Source organism: Muntiacus reevesi, chromosome 8 (genome assembly GCF_963930625.1).
Source record: "Muntiacus reevesi chromosome 8, mMunRee1.1, whole genome shotgun sequence".
NCBI lineage: Eukaryota > Metazoa > Chordata > Mammalia > Artiodactyla > Cervidae > Muntiacus > Muntiacus reevesi.
Genome location: NC_089256.1, coordinates 48,379,677 through 48,398,167, shown reverse-complemented (window position 1 = coordinate 48,398,167; position 18,491 = coordinate 48,379,677). Strand labels below are relative to the sequence as shown.

The 18,491-nt window shown below is 35.1% G+C and overlaps 1 protein-coding gene across 5 annotated transcripts in view; it reads left to right on the top strand.

Moving 5' to 3' along the window:
* Nucleotides 1–18,491, top strand: part of ZNF148 (zinc finger protein 148) — a 146,107-nt gene that overhangs the window by 54,883 nt on the left and 72,733 nt on the right. For 4 of the 5 annotated variants that reach the window (XM_065942341.1, XM_065942338.1, XM_065942339.1 and 1 more), the window contains one exon: nt 3,312–3,660. The exons of the other annotated variant lie outside the window; for it this stretch is intronic. In XM_065942341.1, coding sequence (XP_065798413.1) covers nt 3,328–3,660 — 333 coding nt within the window. In that variant the 5' untranslated portion in view covers nt 3,312–3,327. The remainder of the gene's footprint in view (nt 1–3,311; nt 3,661–18,491) is intronic. 5 annotated transcript variants of the gene reach the window in all.

Here is an 18,491-nt window from a genome sequence, read left to right as displayed (position 1 = left end):
TTATTGAGTTGTGGTATCTTCCTGTTTCAGATGCCTCATTCTGGCACTTTCTTTTTTTGCATACTTACCTTTCTTCCCCCAAATATTCTCTACCTCCAGAGTATTTTGACTTCCTCAATACTTACTGTTCCAGCGTGATGTTAGGGATAAGATTAGTTTTTTTAAAATTAAATTATAAAAATTAGAAAACATATTAAAAAATTATAAAAAACATAAAGTTTGTTTTACTAAGTTTATTAAATGTTAACACACTGTTATAGGAGTGTAATTATAAGCATTATGCATATATTAGGATAGGGCTTCCCTCATAGCTCAGTTGGTAAAGAATCTGCCTGCAATGCGGGAGACCTGGGTTTGATTCCTGGGTTGGGAACATCCCTTGGAAATGGGATGGAAATGAAAGGAAATGGCAAACCACTCCAGTATTCTTGCCTGGAGAATTCCATGGACAGAGGAACCTGGTGGGCTAGTTCATGGGGTTGCAAGAGTCAGACACGACTTAGCAACTAAACCACCACCACCAGATATTAGGATATGCTAAATTTTAAAAAATTGATGAAGTACATTATAAAAAACATTGGAGGTGAGGACCACTGCCTTAGGGAAATGTAGACCTTGCAGTGGGTTAGTAAGTCGGCTTTAACTTTTGGTAATCTTTAAGAAAAAAAAAAGTCTGTCCTAGGTTAGTTTGTTTAATATCTTTTATTAATGTCTGCTTTTAATAATTACTTCTTTTTACTTCTCCCATATTCTTTAAAAGCTCCCAAAGGTGTTTTGTTTTTTTTTAAATAATGATGTATGTGGCAATGGCAGATGTCACAGCAATAAAGGGTGGCTTTGTGCATATATTGGTCCCTTTTGAGTCCTTTAGGAAAACAGTAAATAGATTAGAAGTATATAATTGATTTGGTAAGGATTTCCAAAGAAATAAGCAAATTTTAACCCTAGGAGACTTAAGTTTGTTAGTTGTAGGATAGTTTATTCTCTAAGAAATGTGAAAAATATAATATTTGAAGAGGATAGTTATTTGGTGATGTATTTTAAATATTTGTCATTTAGACTACTAAAATACTTCAAAAAAGGAAATTAAATTCTTGTTCCTTTGTCCAGTATGTCTTCTGGATTTTTGATACTACCTGGTACCAGGGAAGACACAGCAAGTATGAATTACATTTTTCTTTTGTTTACGTACTGTTTATGTTTACTGTTTTTAAGCTGCTGTGTTTTTGTTGAGTTGCTAAGTCATGTCTGACTCTTTTTTGACCCCATGGACTGTAGCCCACCTGGCTCCTCTGTTCATAGGATTTCCCAGGCAAGAATTTTGGAGTGGGCTGCTGTTTCCTTCTCCAGAGGATCTTCTTGACCCAGGGACTGAACCCAAGTCTCCTGCTTGGCAAACAGATTCTTTACCACTGAGCCACCTGGAAAACCCCATTTTTTGAGCTATACATTTAAATAAAGTTTTCTTCCTAGATGATGTTAGTAAATGAAAGATTATTTTAGATTTCAGTAGTGTATTTAAATTTAACATTTGAAAGCTGTGCTTAAAGTAGTAGCCATTACTACCTCATTGATTTATACTTAATACATTTACTAATTGTAGTCCTTTCATGTTGGGTGGGTGTGTGTGTTTATTTTATATAACCTGGTGAAAAACAAACCATACCAGTGCCATGACAGTCTGAGGTAAAATTTCTTTGGATTTCAAGATTATTGTTTTGCTAGTTCCTTGAGTAACACAATGGAGTATGAATTTATAGTAACCAAAGTTAGAAGAGCAGGCTTAATATTCTTATTTTTCATATAATAATGGGGAAAAAAGATAATGTAATTATTTAGTAGTGTCTGATTCTTGTGACTTCTTAAATTTAATCATGGGCAACTATTTAAGAATATATTAGTAATGAAAATACTTTTTACATTTTAACAAATTTAAAGCATTTAAAAGAAATAAAATTACATTATAAAAAGTTCAAATTAGAGAGAAATATAAGTATGAAGAAAACTAGTAATTTCACTACCCAGTGGTAATATTAATGTTAGCATTTTCAGTAAAGCTGTGTACATTCAAACACATAGTTACATACACATTTCCCTTATTATATTGGGCTGTTTCCCAAAATTTTAAAATATTTTCAATATTTTTTGACTGTATTTTTTTTTAAATTCCAACAGACTTTTTATTGAAGTATAATAACTGACAGAATTGTGTGCATATCACAGATACACATCTTAAAATTTTACAAAGTGGGCACACCTGTATAGCCAGCGTTCAACTCAAGAAAAAATGTTGTCTGCTCCCAGATACCCCACTTTTCCTACCTCCTATCAGCAGTCTCCTCATACAAGGGTAGCCATTTTTCTGATTCTATTTTTATTTTTTCTGATTCTATTTTTAAGAAAAACTTTGAGATATAATTTATATAGAATAAAATTTGCCCATTCTAAGAGTACAATTCAATAATTTTTAGTAAATTGAGTGGGGCAACCATTACTTTAGTTTTAAAATGCATGTATAAATATAATTTAACCGTTTCTATTTGTTGAATACTTAGTGTAATTGCAGTTTTTCAGTATTAAAGTACTCCCATAGAGATATTTCATGCGCATCTTTCTGTGCTTTCCTGATTTCATCAGGGTAGTTTCCTAAATGTATTATCACCAGTTCAAAGAATATGCGCATTTTTATGGGTTTTGATACAGTGTACCAAATTACCTTTGGAAATAGTTGAACTAAAGTACTCCCACTGTCAGTAGATTTTTTTCCCTGTGAGCTCAACCTTGGATTTATTTTTTAAGAGTTGTTATCAACTGGGTGGATAAAATACGGTTTTAATGTTCATTTCTTTGATACTGCTGTGACTACTATTTTATATATTTAGTGACTGTTTCTAATTTTTCTTTATGATTTACCTGATAGTATTCTCTGTTTATTTCTTAATGTTATTTCTTATTTTAATTTTAAGATGTTTTAATATATTAAAGGATATGGAGCCATCTGGTGTTACAAATACTTTCTCCCAGTTTGCTTTATTTCATGCTCATTTTTCATAATGAAATAGATTAGTGCCTTAATGTCAGAAATAAAAATTTGTGTTTTATTCTACTAGCTTTTGGAAATTTATTGGTAATTTTTAAATTGGAGGCAGTATTGAATTAAGTGAATAAAACTTTTATTGAAGTATGGATACCTTTCCATATTGAAGTATGGAAAACTTTTATTGAAGTATGGATAATTTGAAATTAAAAAAATTCAAGTAGACATATAAAACTAATTTATTATGCTTTGTTGCCAAACTTGGTCTTTCTAGGCAGTTATACTTAAGCATGAACATTGACGACAAACTGGAAGGATTATTTCTTAAATGTGGCGGCATAGACGAAATGCAGTCTTCCAGGGCAATGGTTGTAATGGGTGGAGTGTCTGGCCAGTCTACCGTGTCTGGGGAACTGCAGGAATCGGTGCTTCAAGATCGGAGTATACCTCACCAGGAGATCCTTGGTGCAGATGAAGTGTTGCAAGAAAGTGAAATGAGACAACAGGATATGATATCACATGATGAACTCATGGTTCATGAGGAGACAGTGAAAAATGATGAAGAGCAGATGGAAACACATGAAAGACTTCCTCAAGGACTACAGTATGCACTTAATGTCCCTGTAAGTAATTCCTTTATAAGATATTAAACTTAGTTAGAAACATAATTAATTTTCTGTTAAGTGATACAGTCATTGAAGAAATCTCAAAAAATGTTTAAAATCTGAATATAAATAGTTCATATGTGTGTTCTAAAATAGATGTACCAAATATTGATAAAAATCACGATTGAAAAGGCAAAATTAGGTTTTTGTATTCATTTTAGAAAGATATTTTTTTGGATAATGTTTATTTGTCAGGATTACTGTGTATTAAATTTTAAGTGCTTAATTTTAAAAGATAGTTTGTTTTAATTTTCAGATTTCTCCTTAAAGAATAGAAGAATTGGAAGAAAAAAAAAAGTATAAGGATTGAATCTGGAGCATAGCTAGAAAAAGATCATATACTTGAGAATTTTTCCTTCAAATTTTGTAACTGTTGGCAATTCCTGCCTTCTTTTATTTTTTCATTATCTTTAAAAAGTATTTCACCCTTTCAGTCTTTCCTGTTTAACCTCGATGTCACAGGTCATCACCTAATATACTCTTTTGTAGATAGCCATAAATTTTTTTTCAATTCAAATGAGCATTTATTGAGCCCACATTAAGTGGGACATGCTTAAGATATTATGAGATGCCCTTCTTCTGTGTACAGTTTCTGCTTATCCCCAAGTGGATACATGCTATGTCTCTCAGTCTTTGTAGTTATTCAGGCTTCTATAATGGAATGGTAGGCTTGTTCAAAGACTTACAATCTTTTTAGAAAGTTGTACTTAGCAGAGTAATGGTCACAGCTGATGGAGAATTGCTACATTTTCTGGAAAAAAAAAAAAAAAGAACAACAATAACAAACCAAAACAGTGAACTGGACTTGTTGCTTCCCCTGAAGGTTCAGGGCTCATTTGATGCTTCAGTCACAGGCTCTTTGGAGCAGCCTGCAATGACCTCTTTATAATCTTCACTCTAAAAATTATCTCTGTGAAGTGAATTGTAATCAGCTCTGGCCTCCGTGACTTCTTTCTCAGTACTGAGGGTATTTAATTCCATATCAGTAAGCAATGCAAAAGTCTGTGTGTTCTTTAAGTACAAGTCAGTGATTGTTTCTGTATTTTGGTCACTGATCAAGTCTAGTAGTTCAGTGGCTGGCTGACTGTAGGTCCGTGGTGAGTTCTGGGAGTAGTGTGGGATAAGCCACAGCCAGGCAGACCAGGCAGCGGAGCAGGGCCTTCCTGAACATGGTGCTGATGCAGGCAGGGAGTCTAAGAAGCTGGGTGGTTTTTTTTGCCTTCTTGTGTCTTTTATTTTTACCTGATGATCAGCAGAACTACAACTATCATAAAATCTTCTATTCTTTATGTGATATTAAACCTGGATCCTTTCAGTACTTCTAATATACTGTGCTTTTTCTTTTGCTTTAGGACCTTCATGTATCCTGCTTGTAATATTCCCCTTAATCATAACCCCTCTCTGCTTTTTAAACTGATTAGTGCTTCATCATCATCAGCCTGCCACTTCTGTCCAGTCTAGGTTTACTTCCTGCAGTAGGGACTTGTTCAGTCTGTCTCTAATAGATAGTAGGCTCTTTGAGAGCATGAATTTTGTCTTATTTTTCATTATAGCCCAGGTGTTAGCACATGATGCGAATGAGTGGATAACTACTTAACGGTTGTGTTCGAATACATGTGCTCACCAACTTTTACCTAGTCCATTGTAGTAGCCTTTTCCTTTTTCCACCTGTTGATGGTGATGAATTACATTAATTAATTTTTTAATGTTGAATCAGCCTTGCATACCTGGAGGATATCCCACTTTGTTGTGTATAATTATTTTTATACATTTTTAAAATTCAATTTACTAGTACCTGTTGAGGATTGTTGCATCTGTATTCCTGAGATAGATTGGTTTAGTTTTCTTTTCTTGCAGTGCCTTTGTTTTGATGTTAGAGTAACCCTGGTTTCATAGAATGAGTTAGTAATATTCACTCTGTTTTGGTCTTCTGGAAGAGATTGTAGAGAGTTGGTACAGTTTCTTCCTTGAGTGGTTGATGGAATTCACCAGTGAATCTGTAGGGCCTGGTACTTTCCTTTTTGGAAGGTTAGTGGTTCAGTTTCTTTAATAGTTATAGATTCAGATTATGTTTCTTCTTATGTGAGTTTTGACAGATTGTGTCTGCCAGGAATTCGTTCAATTCATCTAGGTTATCAAATTTGTGGGCATAGAGTTGTTCATAGTATTCTTTTTTTTTTTTTTTTTTTTTTTTTTTATTTTATTTTATTTTATTTTTTTTTTTTTTAATTTTATTTTATTAGTTGGAGGCCAATTACTTCACAACATTTCAGTGGGTTTTGTCATACATTGACATGAATCAGCCATTGAGTTACACGTATTCCCCATCCCGATCCCCCCTCCCACCTCCCTCTCCACCGGACTCCTCTGGGTCCTCCCAGTGCACCAGGCCCGAGCACTCGTCTCATGCATCCCACCTGGGCTAGTGATCTGATTCACCATAGATAATATACATGCTGTTCTTTTGAAACATCCCACCCTCACCTTCTCCCACAGAGTTCAAAAGTCTGTTCTGTACTTCTGTGTCTGTGTCATAGTATTCTTTTATTATCCTTTTAGTGTCCATGAGGTCTGTAATAATGTTCCCACCTTAATTTCTGATATCAGTAATTTATGTCTTCTTTTTGTCTTAGCCTGACAAGAGGCTTTCTGCCTTTTTTTTTTTTAAAGTATGTCACCATTTGCTTATTTATTTATATTTGGTTGCGCTGGGTCTTCCTTGCTGTGTGCGGGCTTTCTCTAGTTGCAGTGAGCAGAGGCTGCTCTTTGTCTTAACAGTTTTTAAGCATATAGTATTACATCCAGTGTCAGTGTACAGTTCATTGTACTCTTGTTGTGCAGTAGATCTCTAGAACTGTTTTGTCTTGCAAAGCTGAATTTCTGTACCCACTTAACACCAGTTCTCCTTTTTTACCTCCCTCTAGTAAAAGCTTACTAATTTTATAGAGAATTAGCTATTGATTTTTCTCTTGTTTTCCAGGTTTCAATTTCATTGATCATTCCTCTAATTTTTATGATACCTTTTCTTATATTATTTTGGATTTAATTTGCCACTCATGGTTTTTGGGCTTCTCAGGTGGCACTAGTAGAGAACCCGCATGCCAATGCAGGAGGCACGAGCTCAGTCCCTGTGTTGGGAAGATTCCCTGGCGGAGGGCATGGCCACCCACTCCAGTATTCTTGTCTGGAGACTACCACAGACAGAAGAGCCTGGTGGGCTACAGTCCATAGGATTGCAGAGTTGGACATGACTTTGCAACTAAACAACACTCAACACATAGCGTTCAATGATACAAATTTCTCTCTAAGCACTGCGTTCACAGTGTTCCATGAATTTTGACAAGTTGTATTTTTATTTTCATTTGGTTCATTTTATCTTTTTTTTCTGAGGTATGTTCTTTGATTCATGTGTTATTTGGAAGTGTGTTCTTTAATCTCCAAGTTTTGGGGATTTTTCAACTATTTTTTTGTTACTGATCTATAGTTTTAAATGGTCTGAAAGTGTATATTGTATGATTGTTTATTCTTTTATGAAGTTGTGTGTTTTATGACCCTAAATGTTGTTTGCCTTGGCAAATGCTCCAAATGAGATTGAAAAGAATAAAGTAGTCTGTTGATGGTTATAGCTTTCTTCTTGGGCTGATTGTAGCCTGAGCCTTACCTGTCTGTTTTTCAGATGGTTTCTGTAATGATCTTTTAAAAATGAGATTTATACTTACCATTTTTCTTCCAGAAATTTTTCAGAGGTTTCTTTTTGCTAAAAAGCTGAAATGCACTCTTTTGCTTGAGCTAAAAGAGCCTTTGAATCAGGTCTCTTCTTATCTTATCCAGCCCCGGCAAGCCCTACTGCCCACTTTGTAGTTTCAGTACATTGAAATTACATTAGTTGTCCAGGTCCAATATGATTTTTTCTCTTACTTCTGTACATGTTGGATATACCTGTAATATTCTTTGTTTGGCAGTCTACTGTTTTTCACTTCTCAAAACTTTCCTTTGTGTAATTTTTCATTATAATAACTAACTTTTCGTTTCTTTGCTTGCAAGACCATGAGGTCTCTTTTCTGAAACTTGTATTTTAACTTTGTGTTCTCAGTAACTGGGCTGTGGTAGGAAGTCATATATTTTTTGAGTGAAAGAAGTCTTTTTTAATTGAGAAAAAGTTTGAAGTGAAATGTGAATCCTAAGTTAGAATTCAGAATTTTGACAGCTGCGTAAACTTGTATGTAACCCATAATGCATCAAGATATAGAATATTTTCATCATCCTAGAAAGTTTGTTTTCTTCTTGGTCAGTCCACTCCACAACAATTGTTCTGATTATCCACACCCCCCACCCCCCACCGCCAATCATAGATTAATGTTGTCCCTTGAGAACTTTGGGCTTCCCTGGTCACTCAGACGGTAAAGAATCTGCCTGCAGTGTGGGAGACCTGGTTTCAATCCCTGGGTTGAAAAGATCCCCTGGAGAAGGGAATGGATGCCCACTCTAGTATTCTTTCCTGGAGAATCTCATGGACAGAGGAGCCTGGTGGGCTAGCTACTGTACATGGGGTCGCGAAGAGTCAGACACAGTTGATCAACTAATGTGAGAACTCTGTGTGGATGGAACCATGTGTAACTCTTCACTCCAGCTTCTTTTGCTCAGCATAGCATTTTTACAGTTTTCCATGTTGGTTTAGTGTTATCAGTAACTAGTTCTTTCTTTTGATTATTGATTAACATTCTGTTGTTATATTATCCTAAAATTTTATTTCCCTCTTTATGGTTATTTATTATCTCTCGTTTTCAACCTTTATGAATAAAGTCACTGTGAATGTTATTTAAAAAGTCTTTTTAAATTTCTTCTGGGTACATTTTCATAGAAGTTAAGCTGTTTCTTTTCTGTTTTCATTTTGTTTAATCTAGTTTCAACTTTGCATCAGTATTACTCTTGATTGGTATATTTTCTATAGAAAATCCTGAGATCAGGTAGTGTAGGTCCTTCAATTTTGTTATTCTTTGGCAGATTACTGTGACTTTTCTAGTTTTGCATTTTCATGTAAAATGCAGAATCAGCCTTTCAGTTTCTATAAAATGAACTATCTGGGTTTTAGTTGGGATTGCACTGATTGTATATATTGACTTGATAAAAACCAGCAACTAAAAAGTAGAGGCTTCCAGTCCATGAACATGATGTATTGTTATGTTTATTTAGCTTATTTATTTAGCTTTTCTTTAACATCTCTTGGCATAGTTTTTATCATAGAGTTTTTGAACATATTTATTTGGTTAAGTTTATCCTTAAGTATTCCATGTTTAAGATGTAATTGTAAATGGTGTTTAAAAAAACTTCAGTGTCTAATGGTTCGTGGCTTGTATATAGGAATGCAGTTGATTCTTTTTATGTTGACCATGTATCCTGTGATCTTGTTATATGTACCTGTTCTAGTAAGATTCCTTCTGTTTTTTTTCAGGGTCCCTATTGTCCATACATTTTAAATCTTACTTTCCAGTTTATATGTTTTTTACTTTTTTCTTCCTTACTGTATTGACTAGGCTTCCAGAACAGTGTTGAATAAGAGTGGTAAGAGTCGATATTTTTGCTTTTTTCCTGATCTCTAGGGGACCGTATTCAGTTTTTCACCATTAATAATTGTTTTAGCTATAAATTTTTCATAGGTTATCTTTTTACGAGGTGGAAGATGTTTTCTTTGTAGTTTGCTGAGATTTCTTTTAAAGTTGTGAATGGATGTATGACTTCATTGATATTTTTTCTGCATCCATTAGATGATCATATAATTTTTCTTCCTTTTCTTAAAGTGAACTTAAAGTGAACATTTGATTGATTTTCAAATGTTAAGCCAATCCTGCATTCCTGGGATAAATTGTATTTGGTAATGATCCATCGTCCTTTTTATATGTTCTTGGATTCAGTTTACTGATTTTTTAAAAAGAATGTTTATGTATATGTTTATGAGGCATATTGTTTTCTTGCAGTCTTGTTTTAGGTGTATTGGCCTCATAAAAAATAGTTCCTTCTCTATTTTCTGAAAGTTTATAGAAAATTGGTCTTATTTCTATCATAATAATATATGTTTAGTGGACTTTATCAATAACTTAGTCTAGGGTTGAGTTTCCTTTGTGGGAAAGTTTCTACTTCCAAATTTAACTTTTAAAACATAAAAAACTAATCAGATTTAAATTTTTTTCTTGATTCAGTTTTGACAAATTATATTTTTCAAGGAATTTGCCCATTTCATTAAAAAAATTTTTTTTAATTGAAGGATAATTGCTTTACAGAATTTTGTGGTTTTCTGTTGTACATCAACAAGAGTCAGCCATAGGTACACCCATATACCCTTCCTCCTGGACCTCCTTCCCATCTCCCTCCCCAAGCCACCCTTCAGCCTTTCACAGAGCCCCTGTTTGAGTTCCCTGAGTCATACAACAAATTCCCAGTGGCTGTCTATTTTACATACATGGCATTGTAAATTTCTGTGTTACTCTCTCCATACAGCTCCCCTTCTCCCTCCTCTCCTCCCACCATGTCCTCAGGTTTGCTCTCTATGTTCGTTTCTCCATTGCTGCCCTGAAAATAAATTCATCAGTGTTATCGCTTTAGATTCCATATATATGTGTCAGTACATGATATTTATATTTTTCTTTCTGACTTTTACTCTGTGTAACAGGCTCTAGTTTCATCCACATCATTAGAACAGATTCAGATGTGTTCTTTTTCATAGCTGAATAGTATTCCATTGTATGTATGTACCACAGCTTCTTTATCCATTCATCGGTTGATGGACATCTAGGTTGCTTCCATGTTTTAGGTATTGTAAATAGTGCTGCAATGAACATTGGGGTACATGTGTCTTTTTCAGTTTTGATTTCCTCAGGGTATATGCCTAGGAGTTCATTTTTTAATTGAACAAAAATTTTCATAATATTTTCTTAATTCCTTTACTGTCTAAAGGACTTGTAATAATTTTTTTTTTCACCTTGATAGTGACAGTTGTCTTTTTCTTGATTAATCTGGGTAGAGATTTGTTGGTTTTTCTGGTCTCTTCAAAGGATAAGTTTTGGTTTTAGTGCCTCAGTAGTAAAGAATACACCTACCAGTGCAGGAGATGCAGGAGACATGGGTTCAATCCCTGGGAGGGAAGATTGTCTGGAGGAGGGAATTGCAATCATGGCCAGGAAAATTCCATGGACAGAGGAGCTTGGTAGGCTACAGTTCATGGGGTTACAAAGAGTCAGACATGACTGAATGCACACACACATTGTTCATTTCAACTTTCATCTTTGCTCTCAAGTTATTTCTTTCCTTCTGCTTGCTTTATTTTAATTTGTTCTTTTTTTCTTAGCTTCTTAAAGTAGAAGATTTGGTAGCTGTTTTAGATCTTTCTTTTTGATGTAAGCATTTTAAGCTCTAAACTTCTCAATTTCTTTTGTGATTTCTTTGTGACCCATGCTTAATTTCTGAATATTTGAAGTTTTCCAGGTATCTTTTTGTCATTGATATTTAGTCATTGTGGTCAGAGACTATACATGTACAACTTAAGTCCTTTTAAATTTGTTGAGTCTTATAAGGTCTACTGTATGGTTACTTGGTGAATGCTCTGTATTCACTTGAGAAGAATGTGGAGTCTGACTATTGTCGGGTGGGTTTTTTGTATATGTCAATTAGGTCAAGTTGGCTAGTTGTATTCTTATTTTTTTTTAATTTATTTTTATTGGAGTATAGTTGCTTTATAGTGTTGTGTTAGTTTCTATTGTACAGCAAAAATGAATCAGCTATGTGTATACATATATCCCCTCTTTTGGATTTCCTTCCCATTTAGGTTACCATAAAGGATCTAGTAGAGTTCCCTGTGCTATCTGGTAGGTTCTCATTAGTTATCTAATTTATGCACAGAATCAGTAGTGTATATATGTCAGTACCAGTCTCCCAATTTCTCCCACCCATCCCCTTTCCCTCTTGGTATCCATACATTTGTTCTCTCCATAACTCTTTTATATCCTTACTCATCTACTTATTCTCCGGGCATTGACGTTTGTTTGCAGAAAGATCCAATTCAGATTATACATTGCATTAATTGTCGTGTCTCTTTAGTTTTCTTTAGTCTGGGTTAGTTCCTCTCTTTAAAAATTTTATGATCATCATACATAAAAATTACCATTTATTTTGTAGAATGTCATTCAGTTCAGGTTTATATGATTTTTCCTCTTAGAGAGACTTAAGTTGTTATTTTGGCAGGCGTATTGCAAAAAGTGATGCTATGTTTGTTCCCCATTGCATTTGAACAGGTGGCACATGATTTTTATTTTCCCCCTTCTGATGATGGTTCACTTTGATCAGTTAATTGAGGTAGGGTCTGCCAGGTTTTGCCAGTGTAAAGTTAATCTTATCCCTCATCATACGTTGAAATTTGTTTACTTATTTATTTGTATCAATATTGATTTTGGAGTTTTATTCACTGGGTAAAATCTACTACTATGATTAATACTTAGTTGAAGATTTGGCCAATCTGAGCCTCTTCAGGTTGGCTTTTGTGTTCTTTTGACCTGTCCCATCAGTCCTTGAGCACTTCCTTCCTTTAAGTCATGAGATGGTCTAGGCTTATATTGTATTTTACCTGCCCCATCCCTGGAATCAGACAATTTTTCTAAGGAGTCCTAGTTCATTTTGGTGGAGAATGGTATTTAGAAGCCAAGATCTGAGTGCTCAATGTGCTGCTTATTGCTGGTGGAGTATAACTGCTCCCAGGACTGTTAGTGGATAAAGCCAGAGAATATATATATATGTATATGTATATACTTACATACATTTATATGTATATATGTACATGCATTTGCATCTATAATTATCTGTTTATCTATAAGTATTGAAATCCATGAGTTCACACCGATACCTCCAATTATAGTCCATTACCACGGAGTACAGTTTAGTTTGCTTCCTCACATATTTTATGAGTCCTTTCTCAGACTGTGATAAACCTGATTCTGTTATCCTTAATGTATTTATTTACTTACTTGATCAGATCCTCCCCCCAACCCCTGTGTGTAACTATTTTCCCTTTAGCACTGTTGCCCTTCTCCCCTTCCCATACAGGCAGATGCTCTCTTCACCCGACTCCTATACTCCGTGGCAGTGCAAGCCATGCCTTGTCTCCTGCATGGATGTCTTCCTCCCCCTGCACGTGCTTTGGCAGTTGCTCTGGGCCTCCCTCACCACATGGATCCCTTCTCATACAGTGTGCTGGTCCATGCACAGTCCTCCCACCACTTAGTCCAGGGACCTTGCTGAAGGCTGCCCTTCCCCCACGGCACAGACCCTTCTTTATGTTGCTTGGGCTCTGACACCTCATGCTGAACTGCCCTTTTATCTGGAGAACTTTCTCTCTCTGCTTACACTCTGATGTCTTGCTTTGGGCAGCCCTCCCATGCCAGTGCCCTCTTCATTCTGTCTTCATTCTCCAGAGTATGGCCTTAGAGGTAAATGGTTCATGGAGCCTAAGAAGATAGGGAAAGTCAGGAAGGGGAAGGGATAAGATTTATCCTTTTCTTTAAAAAAAACCTTAATTTTGAAATTATATAGATTCATAGGTAGTTGCAAAAATAATACAGAGAGGTTCCATGTACCCAGACTGGCAGTTTCTCCCCAGTGATTGCATTTTATATAACTATAGTACAAAATCTCAAAGAAATTGACATTGCTACAACATGTCCATTTTTGTATGCTTTATCCTACAAGTAGATACAGAACTAATCCTTCATACCCAAAGATCTCCCTGGTGCTACCCCTCTAGTCACACTGCTTCTTGTTGTCCCCACCATTCCTAACCCCTGGCTATCCTACCCTACTCTGTTCTAAAACTTCATCATTTTGAGCATATTTTATCTCAGATATTGGAATCAATATATTAAGTGCCCTTTTGAGATTGACTTTTTTCACTTAATGTAATGCCCTCAAGAGCCATGTGAGTTGTATATATAAATGCTTTGTTCTTTTTTTTTAATGTATAGTAGTATTCCATGGTATAGCTCAGCTGGTTAAGAATCCACTTGCAATGCAGGAGACCCCGGTCAATTTCTGGGTCAGGAAGATCCCTTGGAGAGGGGCTAGGCTACCCACTCCAGTATCCTTGGGCTTCCCTGGTGACTCAGATGGTAAAGAATCCGCCTGCAGTCTGGGAGGTTTGGGTTCGATCCCTGGGTTGGGAAGATCCCCTGGAGGAGGGCATGGCAACCCACTCTAGTATTCTTGCCTGGAGAATCCCCATAAACAGAGGAGCCTGGAGGGCTGTAGTCCATGGGGTTGCAAAGAGTCGGACACGACTGAGCGACTAAGCACACACACAGAATTCCATGGTATGGTTGTCAGTTCAGTTGCTCAGTCGTGTCTGATTCTTTGTGACCCCATGGACTGCAGCACGCCAGGCTTCCCTGTCCATCACCAACTCCTGGAGCTTGCTTAAACTTATGTCCATCGAGTCCGTGATGCCATCCAACCATCTCATCCTCTGTTGTCCCCTTCTCCTCCTGCCTTCAATCTTTCCCAACATCAGGGTCTTTTCCAAGGAGTCAGTTCTTTGCATTGGGTGGCCAGAGTTTTGGAGTTTCAGCCTCAGCATCAGTCCTTCCAGTGAATATTCAGTACTGATTTCCTTGAGGATTGACTGATTTGATCTCCTTGCAGTCCAAGGGACTCTCAAGAGTCTTCTCCAACACCACAGTTAAAAAGTATCAATTCTTTGGCACTCAACTTTCTTTATGGTCCAACTCTCACATCCATACACGACTACTGGAAAAACCATAGCTTTGACTAGAGGGACTTTTGTCGGCAAATGAGGGACATTTTAGTTGTTTCCATGTTTTGGGTATTATAGGTAAAGCTGCTGTGAACATTGATGTGTAGGTTTTGGGGTGAACATAGGTATACATAGCTCTAGGATAAATACCCTGTCATACCCTTGCCACTGGATATAATCACTTCTAACATTTTGGTATATGTACTTCAGTGCTTCTTTGATATGCATACCAAGCATAGGATCATGTTGCCTTTTATCTCTTCATTTATCAGCATATTTTGAACTTTTTCTCAACTCCTTATTCTTCTAATGCTTCTTAAATATCTGCTTGCTATTCCAAATTTTGGGTAGTCCATAGTTGAGTCCTATTACTCCTAATAGAAAAGGATAAATCTAAGTTCATTCTGAGAATGAATCAATGGAAAGTTATCTCATACTGAATACCAAATGGCAGAATTTAGGATTTGTGTAATATTGCTTTATAGAAGAACTTAACACAGATGAGAAATTATATCCCTTACTTATTACTTATGCATTCCTGCTGGTAAGGCAGAGTTGTGAAGGGCAGATCTTGGGATCATGAATATACATTTTTGAGTTAAAGAGAGGGCGTTGATGTAGAACAGTATGATCTAGGTCCCTCACAGTGTGAAAACTTAAGCTCCAAGGCCTTTCATCCTTTCTAGAGTGTATGCTAAAAGTCTTTTAAAAATAGATATTGAACATGTTGATGTTTTTTTTTCCTTTTATTTGCTAATTCACTTGGAAGTCACAGAACTTTACTTCATATTAACTTTTTAGTTAATTCAAAACAGAAAGTTGAGTTTTGTGTTTCTTTAAACTGTTAATAACAGTTTAGGTTCTGTAGCCTGTATAAACTCCCTATTGTTCTATGTTAGTTGAAGTAAAGTTCTTCATTTGTGATAAGTGCTGGCTTTCGGGATTTATCATTACCTTATTACTCTAAATCAGACACCCAGTTTCAGCTATGTGGCTGTACATTTTCAACAGCAATCTGCAAGCCAACTTTCAAATGTCTATAGTTTGCTCAGTAAAACTTAGTTTTCTAGTATGTTAGAAATTTGAATTAAAATGAACTAAAATTAGTATTTCATTTCTGGAGAAGGCAATGGCACCCCACTCCAGTACTCTTGACTGGAAAATCCCATGGACAGAGGAACCTGGTAGACTGCAGTCCATGGGGTCGCACAGTCGGACACGACTGAAGCGACTTAGCAGCAGCAGCAGTATTTGAGTTCCTTAGTTGCATTAGCTACATTTCAAGTGATCAGTAGTCATATGTGGTTAATGACTTTTGTATTAGACAGCATAAAGAATATTTCCATTATTTCAGGAAATTTTGGATAGCATTGTGTTAGAAAGCTTTTCAACTTAAAAATTAATTTCAGGAATTTGAAAAAAAAGTATTTGGCTTGTCCTTTTAATTCCTTTTATAGAAAAGGGATTGGAAACTTTGTGGACTCTATTTTTCCAACTGATGTCAGATATGTTGAAGAGTAAAAGACATGTTTATATTGACAGAATGGAACAAATTGTTATTTGTAATGATATATGCCACCTTTGTTTCCTAGGAAGGTACTGAATTGCGCTTGAATGAAAGAATTTTTTAAATTATTTATAGTCAAGTCATGTCCGACTCTTTTGCAACCCCATGGACTGTGGCCTATAGCTTCCTCTGTCCATGGGATTTTCCAGGCAAGAATACTGGAGTGGGTTGCCATTTCCTACCCAAGGAAATTGCCTGGTAGCTGAGTTGGTAAAGAATCTTCCTGCAGTTCAGGAGACCCAGGTTCAATCCTTGGGTTGGGAAGATCCCATTTTATGTAAATTAAGAGCTATAAAAAAAATCATGCTCCAGTCATATAATGATGTAATAAAGTGTAAAGTATCTCAAGTGTTTTTGATTTCTGAAAAAAAATATACTTTAGCAGTCATGAAGCTTTTTATTTTAGTCATGAATTTCTGTGCTGAAAGCAGTATGAATAGACCTGTAGACATCCTTTTATGCATTTTGTATTCATGGTTATTTTCTGGCTTAGGAAACTCAAGACATATTTGGCCATTGCTGTAAAACCTCTCTTTTGTTTTTAGTTTTAAAAGTTGCCTTAAATCCTGTCATTAGTTTAAGAAAGATTGTATAGACATTTCCCCAAATACATTTTGCTCCAGTGAATAAAACTTTAACATGCTGTTGCTAGGAATTTGAGTACATGTCCTGGAATAAGTGTCTTTTCCTTTCCTATTTAACAAAATGAGAAGGAAAAAGAACTATTTTATTTGTGTCAGTGATTTTAAAATACTAGTTTTGCCATGTATTTTGTACTCTGTTTTAGTCATAGGATTGGATTACATTTATTGGTGTCAATGATCTTTTACAGTCATCTTGAAAGGTGACAGATCTATTTGATTTTGTTTATTTGCTTAAGTAGTCATTGGTAGAATATGTTTCTTCCTGTCTTTTTGGCTCAATCCCGATTTGTTATCTCTATTACACTGTATACTTTTTCAATAAAGTTATTTATTAGTTATAGTCAGTTCTTATTACTCTCTGTTTCTTTTAAAGTTCATTTGAGGGATTCAGAAGTAATTTTATGTTTATTGGCTCTTGGGTCCTTGTCTTTTGAGGCATTTGTGTTGACTTTTTTTGTGTTTGCATGCTTTAAGAAGTACCCCCCTATTCAAATACTTTTCACTTCATCATACTCTTTGAGTATTATTTTCAGAGATAGATTTATTAATTGAGCTTATTTTAAAAAGAATAGATGGTAGTTTATATCAGTTCCCTAAGGTTATTTTTTTTTAAACATGATTTTACTCTTTTATGTGGCTCTTATAAAGTATCCTATTTGATAGGAATCTATTTTAGCAGAAAACATAGAATAAATAATCTTGCTTTATAGTTTTTCTTGAGGAGAGTCATATTATTGCTTATTATTAGTGATTTCAACTCAACTGGTAAGTAAATAAATCAATGTATCTCTATTAGTAGGTTGTTTTAGGGAGCTAACCTAGAATGGTCTATTTTTCAGTATTCTCCAGTGCTCTTAAAGTTGTTAGACTCAACTTAAGTTTTTTTTCCCCTTAGGTGGGCGTAAATTGTTAATAGAAGTTTTCTTTCTATATTCTTTAGTAACATAGCTAGTTTCCTAACACTTTTCATATAGTTCTGTGTGATACTTGGTATCTAAGTGATTGACCTGGAATTGTGAGATAGTGGTACGGAGTGAGAGTTACACTCTTAGATCCACGGAGTGAGAGTTACACTCTTAGATCAAGTGGTGCCCAAACTGGAAGTCGTAGCCGAGACTGACAGCATCCGTCTAGCGAGATCAGTCTCAGAGATGTGCACTTTGACTTTTTCATACTTGTATAATGAAGTTTATTGTTAAAGGACTACAGAGTCATTATAAAAATTAGTATAGAAGAGAACAAAAGTAAAAGTTCCTTGTTTTCTACTCTAATTCCAAAGAGATAACTGCTAATACTGATACCCTAAAAATTTTAAGTTTATAGAAAAACATTCAGAATGTGTCTTTATTTCTATATGTGTTTTGTAAATATATATCTTATGAAAATATACATATATTTTGTTTTACACACATTAGATAATGTTATTTTTGTATATTTTTAAAGTCTGCATTATTCATTTAATAATATTTTATAGAAATTTCCATGTTATTACATCTGAGGTTTGCTTTTTTATTCTAATGAATGATTAAATGATGTGCCATGTTTTATTTAATCACTCCCCTATTGATGAATATTTATGTTATTGCTAGATTTGTTTGAATGAAATAATGATGAAAGGATCGTGCTTGTATATATAGATATCCATATGATACAAGCATGTTTCTTGTATCTGTCTATATACCTTCATATTTGTAATGCTTTTTCTCTAGGTGTATATCTTTTTATTGAAATACAGCATTTATCCAGAAAAGTGCACAAATTGTTAGTGATGAATTTCCTCAAAAGTGAC